General features: G+C 36.5%; 1 protein-coding gene across 2 annotated transcripts in view; it reads right to left on the bottom strand.

Moving 5' to 3' along the window:
- Positions 1 to 213: 213 nt before the first annotated feature.
- The window catches only part of RTF2 (replication termination factor 2), a 30,966-nt gene continuing 14,898 nt past the window's right edge, over positions 214 to 16,281 (bottom strand). The window contains exons 6-9 of one of the 2 annotated variants that reach the window (XM_086622893.1): positions 8,579 to 8,692; positions 5,444 to 5,498; positions 5,270 to 5,362; positions 214 to 2,737 (exon numbers count right to left, since the gene is read on the bottom strand). In XM_086622893.1, the coding sequence (XP_086479019.1) occupies positions 2,553 to 2,737; positions 5,270 to 5,362; positions 5,444 to 5,498; positions 8,579 to 8,692 (447 nt within the window). In that variant the 3' untranslated portion in view covers positions 214 to 2,552. The remainder of the gene's footprint in view (positions 2,738 to 5,269; positions 5,363 to 5,443; positions 5,499 to 8,578; positions 8,693 to 16,281) is intronic. The other variant, XM_086622895.1, reaches the window with a different exon arrangement.

Below are 16,281 nucleotides of genomic sequence, written 5' to 3'. Positions count from 1 at the left end.
TCCTTTACAGCTGTTTTTTGTAAAGGGAAGGAAAAGACCTCATCAGTCACTGACACCACTTCTATAAACTGTAAACATTTTGAGAACTCCATCCACATGGTCAGGATGGTAAACTACCAAACAAAATCCTAACAAAGTGGCATAACATGAGCTATTGATTCCGGACAATAAACCCACGTGTATATGAAGAATCAGTATGTTAACCAAAACACGTTACTCATGAGTTTACTTTATTAGACGAGCAGGTCAGGTTGAAAAAAAGAAGTCACTATTATGCCCAATGAGCAGGAAAGCCCGTTACCAAGACAGCAGGCTGGACTTTGCTTAACACATTATCAAAAAAAGAGAAACAAACCTGCATATTACGTTTTCTTTCACTCTTTAGCAAAGTAATAGCTAAACTATTTAAATAGAAGAAAAATGCACTCCTGTGAAACACCAATAGGACTTGAACATGTATTGTCAAAACAGAGTCAGACTACAAATAAAGGGCCTATACTATAGTATATTTTTTAGTACAGTAATTTAATTATCTGTAACTAACAAATAATAAAGGACAATAATGAAGAGGAAAAGAATACAGAATAGGGAGAACAAAGCTGATTACTACATACAACATGTAGCTGAGTGCTTCCTGGAAGCTCAAGTAAATCTCAAACTGTCTGATGTGATGTATATATGCGTTCACATCTCTGAAAACAAAAATGCTTACCACCATATAAATTCTACAACAAGCCATTTTTTAATTATACCTATGAAAATAAAAATAAAATCCTAGCAGTTTCATTCAACGTGCTTGAATCATGGAGACCACCTACACAAATATAAACACAGCATTTGAATCTCCAACTAGCGCCAATTATAAATGGGGACACTTTTAAAAATAAATTATGAGGATAATTAATCATTTTCACACACAAAGGTAACAATGTAACATCATGCAGTGGTTTTAAAAGCCTCCTACTTTCTGCATTTCTATTCTGGTTAGTTTGTGCCAAGATTATAAAAGCATATTTTAACTTTAAAAGAGGAAGAAAGGAAGGCGAAATGCTTCCATCCTTCCCTCCGGTCATTTCATGTAGATATTACTGGATTCAAATATTCAGCCACTAAATCACTGCTATGGAACATTAACATTTTAAAAGGATTCCTGTGCTTGGAAAAAAGCTGAGAATAAAAGAGACAAAGGAAAGTCCATAAAAAGTTATTCTGTTACAACACTGACAAAGTAGGCACTTGTGTATCTGTTCAATTGAACACAAAGTGTTACGGTCATATGACAAGAGCAAGTTTTATTTAAATCAATGTCACAGGAACAAAAAGCATAAATATAAAAGCAAAACTGATTGATATACTATGCTTAGCATCTTTCTGTAACAGCAATTAACAGCCAAATAGTTTGCTGTTAAGAATTTTATGTCAGAAAATAACATGACGTGTACTATGGATGTTGTGAAATCAGCACATTCCAGTTGCCAGCAAAGCGAAAGAGAAATGTTCTCAGATGCTAACTCCAGCCTTGCACCATCAGCCACCAATGGGTTTGACTTGCGTGACACTGGTGCCACACCATTTCTCCCTGAAAAGCCAGTTAAGACCTGCCTGCTCCTATTCTGACACCACCTGTTCTTCTCTCACCCTGTGCAAATGCTTGTATTTTCATGTAAGCTGCTGAACTCAAAATGGCAAATTGCTCCTCAGAGATGTACACAGAACCTTACTGTTTCAGCAGAAAATTCAGGAAACTTGTACTTTTGTTCCACTGTATTCTGATCCTCTGACAAAAGAAAGCAAGCTCAGACCTGGTACTTCTAGCTGTAAAAACACACATCCAGAAAGAAAACCTCCAAACCTTTTTGGGAAAAAAACAGCCTTAACTATTACAGGCTCATCTTTATAGATAACGATTTACAAGTGAATACTCTGTTATTAAAAACAGGCTACAACAATATGTACAATATAAATGTTGTACAAATATTTTCAAGATCATACTTTCATATATTCCAGCAAAAGGTAAATTACTTGAAAACACCTACAGAACCTTTCAGAAACATAAACTAGTTCTACTGAGGGCCCAGTTAGCTAATACAGAAGAAAAGCATTATTGCTCTTTTTCCTGTGAGAAAGCTTAAAAAAGTTTGAATTTCTGTACTAATACGTTGAAAACTATCATTACAGTTGTGCAAATATCAACAGAAGAGGACCATAGGCAGATCCTTCTACCCTCACTCCTACTACTGAGGACACTAGCTAGTGTCACTAAGCATGACAGCATCCAGCTGGGAGAAGAAAATAAAATCTTTTGTGCAAATAATCCATCATTTTAGAATAAGGTCTGCTGATTCAACATGGATCTGGTGATTTATTTCTTATTTAACAGAAGTTACAACTAACACAAGTTCATTAGTTATTCCTAAGTTTATAAACAACTTACAAACTGAGTAATTCCAGATAACATCCCATTACAACAAAAGTTCTGTATCAGAGTCGTACAGAAAAAGCCTTAGGGAAGGAAAGCAGTAATGAATGTTACAATCAGGCCCATCATTGTTTCAGAAATAGTATGCTGTGTGAGTAACCCAATTGGAACACTTTTCCTTTGAACGTTTTGCTGAGCTGTGTGATGTAAAAATAGATTTGTATGCCTCAGATTTCTCCTCGCTGTCTGCAATGGATCTCTTCGTGGCAGTAGAAGCAGCCTTATTGACTTTTCCTGGTACAGATGAATTTCCATTATCTGATAGAGAAAAAGGAATAGAATGAAGCATGTGTGACAGCTTACAACTGATAAAGATATTTAAATAAAGACCAAAAAAACTCCTTAAAATATAACATGTACAGAGATGAAGTATATACATTTTTTTCAGGGCTATTGCAAATTTATCCCATAATTGTACTTAACAGCACAAACGTTCCTAACAGCAAACACATTCCTAGCTTTTAGAATTTATACTCAAAATGCATTTAGAAATCTTGGAGAGAGAGGAATTCCCTACTTGTGTAAATGCCTTACACTGTAATTCAGTATTGACAATATTTATTCCTCTAAGTGAAAAATGGCTCTGAGCTCTAAGTCTCTAAGAAAGAAACATGAAAGTATTCCACCACCCTGAAGTATTGTTTAGAAATTAGCTATCAAATGACAATAGCTAAACTTCTGACATACTGTCCCCTGGGAATCTATCTCCTCCCTTTATTCTTTGCAAAGTCATTTGTGACCAATACCAACGGTCTGCACCATTTTATATTTGGGATAGGAAAACGCCCATCTCTCTGTTTCCAATACCACCTCTCTCAGTGTATGATATCTACTGCTACAAAAACCCCCTCTCTTTAACAACTATTCAATCTTCTTCAAAGTTAAAGGACGGTATCTTAAAAAGCATGTGCCAAGTCTCTTGTGCAAAGAAATGAATACACAGAAGTCTAGAGAAACTACGTATTTAGCTTAACTTAGGCACAACGGCATGTAAATAGTTAGTAAGGAGCCTGTCCGAAAATGCACTTAACTGATTTCTGCATGTAGCCATAGGAATTATATGTGAATCCTAAACCATCACAGATCAGACCCTTTTTGTATTTGGAGACTGCTGCTTTTAATGCCACCAGTGGCTGTCTGGAAAGAATTACCAAACACTAGATCTGAAAGAATGCCTACGTATGCTGCAAGTCCAGAAACCTTGGGGTGCCATGTTCACAAATTAATTCCTATGCTACTGCCATTCCTCAGTCCATGGATTTCGCTTTATTCTCCCTCTCTCTTCTTAACCTCTTGCTGGTCAATGTAACTGCTGCCAGATACATAAACCAATGACTTGACATTTCAAAAGGCATATTTTTTTCTTTTACACTCTTTGAAAAGAAAAATACATCAAACATTATTAGAATTACTAGGTTCCTAAACATCCAAGAACAACTGTAATCATCTGGAATGAAATATTTTTAAAAGTCTATCCTTTATGAAAACAGACAGTAGGGGGCAGGTAAGGCATTTCTGATCGAAATTCTTCCAGCTTCTCACATAGTTTATCCACAGTTCATTATTTAACTATTCTCAGATTCTTCAAACAAATTATATTGACTTTTTCTGTGGCTGTAATGTACATGATTGAATTCTTCACACAGAAACCTCAGACTGACTTTAAAAATGTACCCATTCCTATAGTTCTTTATGAAAACATCAGGATGAATTAGAGACATTAAATATCATAATATATGTTACATAAAGAGAGGGCACCATCCTTTGGACTACAGGACTGCCAACTTTCCTCACAGCTGCCTGACTACTGTAGGTACATCAGCACATCCTGAAGTTACATTCCACTGCTCCTACTAACGCACAGCAAATCAGCACCTAAAACGGACAACTAAAAGTAAAGTCATCAGCTCGGGATATTTTAATACACTTCATTGAAATGAACTGCCATAATAGATTTCTTGACTACTTGTACTTCAGGAAAACAACTACTAATTCTTCTGACACTACCTCCTAGCCAATAAAACAGATATACCAAACCCTCGACTATATCACTGTGTGAATAAGAGTATCTAATCTCATTCATTCAGGTTGATTCCAACCAACTTAAAGCAATATTGGAATGACATAAACAAGCAAATCTGGCTTGTTTCACGGTGAAAAAAAATGTAATGTGGTGAGAAGTGTTTATTATTATTTTTATTAGTTATCTGCATCACTACAGCACTTGCCAGGCACAAGCGTGAGCAGAGACCCTGTTGGTTTAGGTATTTTGTGAAAGTAACAAGAAGTCAGTACCTACTCTGTGGACTATTTAAACAGACTATAGGATGATGGAGAGCAGACAGGACAAAGGCAAACTGGGCAGAATAAGGAAAAATAGGCAAAGAGAAGCCCTCACACACTTTCTGTAGCATCAGTTTTGTAGACTTTGCAGATTGTAAAGCAAAGCTCTGTTTTAAGAAGAAGTTACACTGACTACAGTTTCTATTGAACGAGGAGATTTGTGCATGTTCACGACACAGCCTCCTACTCCAGCTTGGAAAGGCAGCCTTTCAGGACAAGACTTTTGAAAGAGAGGGCTCTTTGAAAAAGTGAGACATGGCATTATGGCTCCCTTGAAGACGGGAGTTGACCTTTTATTACTGAGAAAGATAAAAAAAATGAAGTGAGAGGGTAGCTTCTGAAAACTATGAAACAAAATAGTCAGAGAAGGACCTCTCCTATAATGTTTTTCAAAGCAGAACTGTTCGTTCACATTTTTCACATTTAGATTAAAGAATAAACACCAACCTGAACTTTTGGTGAAGATAATCTGCCTCTTTTCCCCAGAACTGGAATCATTACAATCCTTTCCATTCTTAGCCTTCGATGGACCTGGAGAATCTATGAAAGAAAAAAAAAAGGAAAAGATTAATCTGCTTCATGACTCAGAAGGCCACACATAATTTGTAGCTGTGACATTACCTTCAGTGGTATCTTGGTGAGAAGCCGATTCTGCTGACTTACATTTCTTTGACTTCTGAAACAACACAAGCAGAAATCTGGTAATGTACTGAAAGGATATACAATTCCCAACTTGTATTTGATAGACACACAATTTCATTTAATACATTTTTATGTCTTACACAGTGGAACTCTTCCTTCCACAATATTGATCCACACTTAAGGGGTTATTTCTATATGGAAAAATAATAACCTTGAGAACCTTGAAGTTATGGTAAAGAAAATTGTGCAGGCCAAAACTAAACTGTCTGGATACAGTATTTTGGATTGTAGACTTTGCAGGAGAATATGTTTGTTATCATCATTAAGGTAATCTGATACTCTGAACCCACATGGCAGAACAGTAAATTGCATGACATTAAACAGGACACAGTTAACTAATCAATACAGATGTTTTTCAATAACAATTTCAGAATAATCCTGCATCTCATACCCACTTAATTTTGTTTAGTTAATAAAAAAATCTCTCCTCGGTAGCCTCTAATAACCAGGCCCTTTGTTGTGGGATTGCTTAAGAAGAGAAGACGCAAATAGTTAATTTAATTTTTTTAAGAGCATCTGTGGACCAGATTTTCCAAGTTAATTTATGTTTGTCCAGATAAAAAACCACAAAAAAAACCCCAAACAACAGCAACACGAATCCCATTACTGGCTTTGATTATATAAATGCCAAGCTGAGAAGAAAGATGTATTAAAACAGTCGGTGTTATCATCACAGGAGATGGCTCTGTATACATTCAGAATGGTGTACGTATTTCAAGAAAGCTACACAAACTCAAAGAAAATAAATATATTTAAATGTGTTATAAAAATTAGGAGAACCCATGCTGTCAAGCATATGATGATTAACGCTTGAGGAAAAAAATGCCACACTACATGTTGCTGCAAAGCGCAGCCAGAAGGTGGTGGCAGAGGGTTACTATTCCAAAAAACAAACTTGCTCTCCCGGCATCCTTCAGCCCACGTGGAAAAAAACACTCTCTTCTGTGTGCTTCCACCTTCAGAGGATTTACAAAGAAATGTTCTCCCCCAGTATCTGGCATCCGAATTAGGAGATGTTTTTAAATATATATATGCATATATATTATACATAATAAATATATATAATACATATTTTATCATGGGGACATATAATACAGTTGAGCTTGAGTAATTTTTTACACTAGTGCTAGCTGCATCTTCCTTATGCTTCCTGCTCCAAATACAGCAGGTCCACTTGGGCTGCTCCCCTAGCTGAAAGAAGGAACTGAGGAAGAGGTCTGACCAGCAGTGCCAGCAGATGCCAAACTAGAAACTGTCTTCTGATGCTGGGACTGGAGCTCACAGATCTCAGGTCAGAGCAAATGGCACCAGTGACAGCAGAGAAGACCAGTTCTAGCTGCAGAAAGATCAGCAGGTGCAGCAGCAAGGTGAGGCAGTATTGCAAAAAAAACATCAGCGAGAAGCTTACTGCGAGATTTGCAAATACTGCACCTGCCTGTAGTGTAAGTCTCCACTCAACAAACAAACGTATTTGCATAGTCACATAAGGGACACAGAGCCTGAAGACCAAAGCATCGTTTCCTTTTGTCTGCCACCACCAGTGACTGTGCTGACAACATAAGAGACAGAAGCACAGTGAGCTCAGCACACTCAGGTACCTCTTTGTTGTGCAGAAGTTGGAGACAGCACCAGCTTTCAGACTATTCCAAATTATTTGAACCAAAGCTACAGATGCTTTGTTAGAGCTACCTTCCTAATGCAAATCGAGTGCAAATGACCACTATTTTTGAGGCTGATTACTCATCTGCTGAGATCTGGAATATTCTATCTTTAAATTATCTTTAAAATTCTTTCAAACATTTAATTACAAAGTACTGGGGGGAAAAAAAGAAAAGAAAAAAACCCAACCATGTGAAAAAACAGCATAATATTTACAGTATTGCTCTCACACCAGAAGCTACAGGACACAAAGTGTAGAGGCTATGAACAGAGAGGAAACAGAACAGTATAATTTCTGTAGGTAACCATCCTTTTCTTTTATTGCCCAGGCCCAATGCTGCTGCATCCGTGCAGATGAATAAAGAACCTCTGATGAGAAGGAATCATATACTGCCTGGTAAGTAAATAAGTATTTGTTTCAAAAGAATCTAGGAAACATTTGTGAGCCATCTAATCCTGTAGGCAGACAAAAATCAAGCACAGTAAGAGGGGTGAGATGATCAATGTCCATCTGAAATCTCAGTTGCTGAAAGTGTCAGACAATGATGATTCATGCTCTTGAGATTCGACTAAATGTGTCGACACTACGGACTGAGTCAACACTAATGTTTTTGCTTGCTTTGTCATCCTCCAGAATAGCAATGCCAGTTCAGAAAAAAATAGCAATACTGAATGAAGTCCCACATGCAGAACTGTCGTTTGACAGTGCAGTATCACAGAACAACTACTGCTTCACAGAGTAGTACTATACAATAGAGTGTATAGTAGAGCTGCAACAACTTTATTTCCATGGCATTTTGCTTGGTCAGATAAAAAAAAAAAAGCAAATACCTCAACAGTATGGTGGGAATTAGCATCACCAGTAATCGCTTAGGACAGTAAGAATTACAAAACATGAAAAAATTTCCAAACAGTGGCCTTACAGAATCAGACCAGGATTCTACATATTCCTGTATCATGTTTCTGCCAGTGGCCAGTACAGGATACTTAGAGATCAAAAAAACTAATAACTTGCCATCAGGAACTACCATATGAAATATAGGGAAGATTTTGCTCATTATTAGAATTAACTAATAATTTGTCTCAAGACAAGCCTGAAGTGTAGCTGGCATACCATTCATTTTACCCACAGCACTGAAATCCTGGGATTTTTGGAGCACTATGCACTGCCTGCTCATTGAAAGAAAGTTCCAGCCCATCCAACTTCAATACACTATCAGCACAATGTGCACACAATCTCATTACTTTTAAAAGCAGCACTGAAGTACAACACAGCTTGCAGGGTAAATCCTCCAGTCTGCGTAAAGATTAGCAAAGATATGTGATCTAAGAGTAGATTGCACTACAGACAAGAATTCTTTCAATTTTGTTTTAAACAATGTATAAAAAGATTACCTTTTCCAATTTACTTTTAAGTCTTCTATCCTCCATTCTTTTCTTCAATACTTCTGCATCTTCTTTACTACCATTAAGGACAATCACATCTTCCTCTTGAAAGGGAACACCACACTTCAAGGCAAAAAAAAAAAAAAAAAAAAAGGACAAAATTAGTATTTTTTTCAAGATCTTTCTGCTGTTGAATCTTTGTTATAATTAATACTGTGTTTAAACTCTCCAAGGAGCTCTCCAATCCTTCCCCTTGCCGCAGCGTCTTTTCCAATACTTTCTTCTCTTTTCATACAGTTTAATACATCTCACCTAAACTGTCAAAGGGAAAATCTGAGTTTTTACCACTGAGCAAAATAATGCTGATTGACAGCATCCCTCTTCATGAAAATAAATACTTGTCTTACTAGTGAATTGTGAACTTTTGATAACTACATTTAAAAGCAGCTCACATATCAACCTGCATAGCAAATTATAAAAGAATTTCAGAAACATGAAAACATTTTGCTCCTCTTCAAAGCGTTATTCCATGTCATAGGGCTATGGAAATTGCATATTTATTTCACTATCAGTTCCTTATAAACAACACTTTTAACTAATTCTTTTTTTTTCTTTAAAGAAAAGGCCCCATTGTCTATTTTCTGTTCATGGGTTCCTTGTTTTACTAGCATAAAATGCACAGTGACTAGATAAATCAAAGCAGCCCTAACTAGAATCTAATCAATTTTCTGAAGCCCATAGCTTTAAAACCAGAACACTAAGGTGCTTTCTGAATTTCTTAGTTATGAATGCATTTGATTAGATCTAAACATTATGCCACTCTGCTCTACAATTTGTCTTTCAACTTAGGAATACAAGGAGTAAAAACTGATAGGAGCAGTTCCTTTACACTGACTAGGAACACCACCAAAGGTGTTATTCCTCTACATGTAGAACAGACAGCACCAGGGAATTTTTCTCCCCAACATCTAGACTGGAAAACCTGCTTTGTTTGGGGTTTTTGTTTTATTTTTTTAATAATTATTATTTTTATTTTTTAAATTACTATGGGGATAAAAAGGGGTCATAAGAGCAGCATTATTCATTAACCCAGCCTTGCCCTCTAATTGTCCTTCATCTGACTTATACTACCAAGTTTGAAAATACATTTGTAAATTAATCTTGATAATGCAAGTAACATGCTTCATGCAATTCCACATTTGTTTTCTGTTTGAATACACAGGTGTTCCACTGCACACATTTTCAACCATTTGGTGAAGCCAGCACATTGACTGCGACATTTTCTAAGATCTCAGTTGTGGGTTTTTTTTTTTGCTTGTTTGTTTTTTGTTATTTTGGTAAATACAGAAGCTTTCTGTTAATCTGCAAGATTAGTTTGTAATCCTGCCTCCGTCATTACTCTTCTGTTTTCTAAACAAAGGTTTAGAAAGGTTACTCATGTATTTGTAGTAGGAATTAAACAAATGAAAGGACAAACGGATGGTACTTTGACTACAGTATGCTCAAGTGATGAACACAGTTTAAAAAATAAATCTGAACACAAGTGGTCAGAGAGATTACGAAGGAGAAGCAAGGGTTACAGAGATGCATATTCAGTAAATCAGGCAGAATAAATACTAAGTCACACACAAGCAACGAGTGAGTAGCCCAAATTTTTCCATTGCTACTCAATGAGCTAGTGTTAGAAATACCAGCTTGGTATGATCTCAGACACTTGCGAGTAAGAAGTCTAGAAAGTCAAGACAGACAATCAGTCCTCACACTAAGGCAGGAGGGACCAGCAGCTGTCTTGATTCTGAAGAAGTCCTACGTATTCATTTCTAGTGGGGTGTTTCCTGAACACAGCATAAAAGACTGGCACCCTCCTACAGGCTAGTGATTTAAAAAGTAATTTCTGCAATAATTTTTAAAACATACTCTGTTAAGCATACAAAAAGAAGCGGACATTTCCTCCAAGTAAAAGTTTATGTCAAAGGACTCTAATTTCTTGCATTTTGAAGATGCAAGCAAATTAAAGTTCCTATCTGGAAAACACAGATGGAACTGTTCTAAAATGAAAAGTATTTACAAGAAACAGGGAAATAAAGACAGTGTCCTCTTTCCATTTACTGAAACAAATCATTTTTTGCCATGACAACAGCCAGATTATATAAGAGACCATACCCTTCCAAACATACTTTTAGTACAGCAAGTTACAGGCATAGAGCCAACTTTGCCTTCCAAGGTTTCACTAACTCCAGCAGGTACAATTTGTTGTTGCATCATACATGTGCATCATTTTTCAAGTGTCAGTACTGTTGGATGCAAAGCTTTAATTCTGATTTTTTAAAAAGCTCACTATCTCTTCATGCACAAAAGGAAAGGAATCGTAGTTTAAGATGATTTCCTGGATTCTAAAGTTTACAATTTCTTCTTAAGTTTCAGCTACATAAGACAACAGTTGCACCTTATTTTTGCTGTAAACAGTTGTACTTTATTTTGGCTGTAAACTGCTTTTGACAGAGCATCTAAGATGTAGTTCCATCCATGACTACTCCGGTCTCAATATAATACAAATCAACAATTTCATATCTAAATGTTTACATCGATGTTACAATTTAATGTGTTATGAGAAACCTGAAACCTCTTTCCCAAATTACAAACAATAAGTTAACTCCTGCAATCCTCCTAAATATGACCATTACTAGGAAAAGCTAAAAGACATTATCACTTTTCCAAAACAATTCCCACTAGATTACGGAACACGTATTACCACAACCTGACTGTCCCTCTTTAAACAGGACAGTATTTAGAAAGAGGATTCTATTCAATCAAGGACCATACCACCATTCATTTACCAGTCTCTCAAACTCATGTATTAAAGATCACTGCCTCTTGCAACAGTTAACTAAAAATATGTTTTGAGAGATACTCTTCCAGAGGTTTATCCATTAGAAGTCCAGTAGTGTAAGATTCAATGAACCCAAGTTTTGACATTGCCACCCTACTCAGATACACAATGGGGCAAAAAGTAAATGGTAACTTGGCAAGAGTGGAAAGTCTCCTACACATCAATTCACAGAATGTGAACTTCACTCAGGGGTTGCAGCACCTACTACAAAAACACTGTCCAAGCAGACGCCCCTATTTACAGAACTTCCCTTAAAGTCAACAATAATTTTGTATCTGCCATGTCTGCAGCTCTGCCTTAATTTACTTTGAGGTTTTCTCTCTATTTATTTCTGACCAATATGCTATTTTTATCTGAACGTGTGAAAAATACACCAGCTTTCTTACTTGTTTCTAGAACCCCAAAGCTTCCTAATACCAGTAAATGCAAGCTGTTAACTTTTCACTTATTAAAAACCCCAAGAAACTTCACAAAAGTAGTAATATACTAAACATCCCGTTTCGGAAGGAGATATTCCATCGATTACCTTTTAGTTTCCAGCTACTAGAAATGACCAGAGGCAATTCTTTGCTATACTTATTTGCTGCAGATTGGAAAGTTTCAGCAGGCAAACAGTTAAGAACCGAGGGAGGAGGAGGAGGAAGAGAGAGTTGTTTCCTTTCCATTCTATCATTCAGCACGCTCAGTCAGTAGTGCAGAGGTTAGAGCAAAGCAATACTATTTATAATCACCAGCGCTGTACTCCACAGATTTGAAAGTCTGATGTCAGTCCTTTGAAGGCTGCCTTCCAAGGGTGGCAACAGAAATTTGGAGAAGCTCAAGTTTTCGGTCGTTATTGCGAAGCAGAGGACGTTTCTGAAGCTGAACAGCAGAATCAATACGCTGGGCATTGCGGGAAGCCAGATGAATTCTTACATGAAAACACTGACGTTAATGTTTAACTCTCTCCAGTTACCTGAGATCTCCACACAAGCCACAGAATGCAGAACACTGTCTGAATTCTGCTGAAGGACAATGGGACTCTATTTATTTTCATTATGCTGCCGTCTCCTGGTTAATTTTTGTACAAGGTAAGACGGAATAAATTAGATTGTAGGACTCCAGGTTTTTGCTTTTCCTTTATTAAAACACAACGTGTTTTATTTTTTTGTAAAGTGACAAATATTTGCACTTCAGAAAGACCATTTCGCTTTAAAAAATATTCAAATCTGAAATAAGGGTAATTTTTTTTTTACTTTATCATAGATGTACAGTAGTAGGGTGGAGGTCATTACTACTAGTGCTGTTTGTATTGTAAAAATCACAATACTTATGAATACTTGTTATGCCCTGTTGCAAGCAACTGAAATTTTTTTACAGCCCTGTAAGTTAATGGTTTAAATAGCTTTCGTAATATTTAAGTTGTTATGAGGTCAAACACACTACACAAGGAAAAAAAAAACAAACCAGGAAAACTGAAAAAAAAACACCCAAAGATGAACAGGTAAACCTCCATAAATCTGTTTCATATTTATCAGTAAATACCAATGCAATATTTTTAAGTACGAATGAGTTAAAATTTCTAAGGCAGTACTAATTTGGTTTGATAACGAATTTTTTTCTTTTACTTGATGCGTGTCACAACACAGAAGCAGACTCAGCAATCTTACCAAAGCTCAAGGAAAAAGCAAAGCAAAGTAAAAAGCAGCTAAAAGCACTGATTTTAACATTATGTTTTTAGTAGACGGAGTATTCACTTGCTTATAAAATGTCTACCATAATGTCTGCATAAACACATTCCAACAAAAACAGACACAAAAAAGATTTGGAAATAAGGAGTTAATGCCTTTTAATAATTTTATTAGAAGATTAAGTATTCCTAAGTAATTTGTTAGTGAATTATGAAATCATACAACCTAAATTTTATCTAAACATTAATATTAAGCAAATACAAGCAATACAAACAAAATAGAATATTTAGAGCTACAATGATGCAGTCCGAAATACTATGGTGGGAAGAAACAGTGAAATGTAAAATGATTTGTTACTACGAAATGCAAAGCAAAGTAGACAGCTAATGGGGTCTTAATGAAGTGAGATGATATTTCACAGGCTTATTTTCAGGCATAAACATAATTCTCCTTCTCTCTAGAGCTTACCTTTTTAATTGAGATGGAGGAGCTTAGGCTTACAACAACAATTTTCTGTTAAGCAATATCCATAAAAGCAGCCACAAAGGTGCTTGAAAATCCCTATAAATAGGTTGTTTTTTGAGGAATGTCAAACACTGCTCTCAGCACTTCTAAAAATTAAGACAACTTCATCCTACAGATTTAGAAAACCTATCCATAACATAGAAAAGGCTGAGTTTCAGAGATATTTGGACAACAGTAAATACTTGTACTCTTGCATAAAAGGCAAGATAGACTGGGTTATGCCTGGACAGTGGATCTCCTCAATAGTATGGTATCTTGCTCTTCAAGGACAGGAGAAAATATGGTAGCATAGTCCTTGACAGCAGCCAATAGCACAGGGGCCAGAGGATTCTTGTAAGTCGCAAATTTCATACACAATGGGACTAACAGCTGAAATTCTAAATTTGGTAAAACACTAACAGAAAGGCAATGTTTTCATTCTGTAATATACCCTGAAGATGAAAGATGTCAAATACTGTTCTCTAGGCAAGGCTTCATCATTTAGTCACTCCCCAGAAACAGGTTAACACTAGAGAAGGAATTGTTTCTTCTTACCTGATAATGGGATGTTTGTGTACTTTTATGCTGTCAGATAAAATACAGCTTCTAGATGCTATGCAGTTCAATAGGAAAAAATCCATAGTAAACACTTAACGACCTGAAACATCCCTGGAAGCTATTATCTGAAGGGTAATAAAAATTTAAGTGTATGAAACAAACAGGTTATAGCTTGGTTCCCTAGGGAACTAACCTTTGCAATCTGTCCACAAGGATGTATTTAACCAAAAAACCTGACGAGTGCACTCATTCTGTACAGATGTTCTATATTCGAAGAAGGTATAAAGTCCCAAATATTTCTGTTACTGCCAGGTGTCTTCAGTGTGATTCTTACGTTCAGAATGAACCTCTCTGTGACCTACCGTAGAGACCACATCACATCCACTAATTCAGAGCAACCTCAATGCTCGTCCTGTAATTATTCACTCAGAATAATACAGTTTTTCTGACTCCAGGTCCACAAAAATCAGTGCTTCTCTAACAGACCCTCTCTCTGCCCAATTTCGCCTACTGGGAACATAACGGCCCTTAAGGAAATCTGTTCTCAGCTCTGGTAGTCTGCTGGTAGCAGGCTACAGCACTGGGGTGTTTCATTTGTACTGTGAAAATCCTGGCTTTCACCTTGCAGTGGCATTCTGCCACACAGTATTGAAAGGTTGACAAGGATTTGATTTACTGAAGTTTTTCATTCAAATGGATGGAAGGCTCACATCAAGCTTGTTTACCCAGTAAATGTATCCCTTAGGAGTGGTGAAGAAAAAATATTCTTGTGGGACCTGATTCTCTAATGTTTTCCTTTGGCCTACGCATGCAATGCAGACTGAGGAGCACCGCTGCCGGAACACAGTAGGAAAATGGATGAAAACCCTCCACCTAACACACAACTCCACTTTCTGGAATGTTAAGTGGAAAAAAGGCATTCTTCCAGCATGAAATCCAGTGCATACCAGTAAGGACAGTAAGATAAATACATTCTTTCCCAACAGCCTAATAAGATTTTAAAATTCTCTTGCTTTGAATTCTGTTTTTTTTTTTTAATGCTTTTTAAATTCTATGCCTCATGTCTACTTTAACTACAATGCCCTCTACTTTCAAGCTTCTAAGACAGATACATACTGAGTTTTCATTTAACAAGTATTTTCCACTTCTTTCTAATGAAAACGTAAAGTCTTCTAACCACAGCAGCATTCCTATAAAGAAACTACCTTTACAAAAACATGCTTGTTCTCTCTTCCTATGTTATAACAAATACATCGTGATGTCGACAGCTGCAAAGCATGAAATATTTACAGGTGAAATATAAATTTTGTTAAAAACAAATTCATTGAATAAAAAAAGAGAAAATTAATACTCTTTACAGTAAAATCTTTCTTAGCTTAACTGTTAAGCTTAATGGCAGTAGATGGACCCTTCCCCCAACCTTGGAATTTTCTCTAGGAAGTTCTATACCAAATGCTCCAAGGGTAAAGACTTCATGTAATTGCTGTGGGATTCATGACTGCTGCACTCCCATTCTTCTGACTTTTCAACAAGGCATACATAAGAAAAAAATGACAATGGAAAAACTCTTATGCCAATCCTGATGTAAATTACACTGTTATCTCTGAATGCTAATGGTAGGGTACTTATCTCAGGATATGCACATAGGCTAAAAATAAGAAGTGGGTGTTGTCCGAATGTTCTGTTTTCCAAAGCACTAATACAAAGATGTCAGAGAAAAAAAAAAAAATCTCTCAAAGAGTTAGAAACATTTGCTGTCTTTATAAGGATAAAAACCAGCGCATTTTTTGGATTATGTTTTTATCTCTTCCTTTTGTTTATTTAATAATTTTTCTGCTGATTTAATTTACTCAATTCTGGTCCTCTGGCAGAACTTAAGGTTTCCTAGGCCTTCAGGAAATCTCAGCAGCAGCTCTCCCTCAGCACACAGTGCTTACACATCTTCTCTATTCCAAAACTAGACCTTGATCAACTTCCAGCACTGGACTCACCTACTGGCACACACATATTGCCCCAAAGTACAAGAAACTTCTATCTGATGGATGAGGCCCCTCCTTGCTCAAGTAATAAAGTGTGAAAAGCCATTTTGG

Source organism: Tauraco erythrolophus, chromosome 18 (genome assembly GCF_009769465.1).
Source record: "Tauraco erythrolophus isolate bTauEry1 chromosome 18, bTauEry1.pri, whole genome shotgun sequence".
In the NCBI taxonomy this organism is placed as follows: Eukaryota; Metazoa; Chordata; class Aves; order Musophagiformes; family Musophagidae; genus Tauraco; species Tauraco erythrolophus.
Note: the sequence above shows the minus strand (reverse complement) of the source record. Positions and strands in the feature narration are given on the sequence as shown.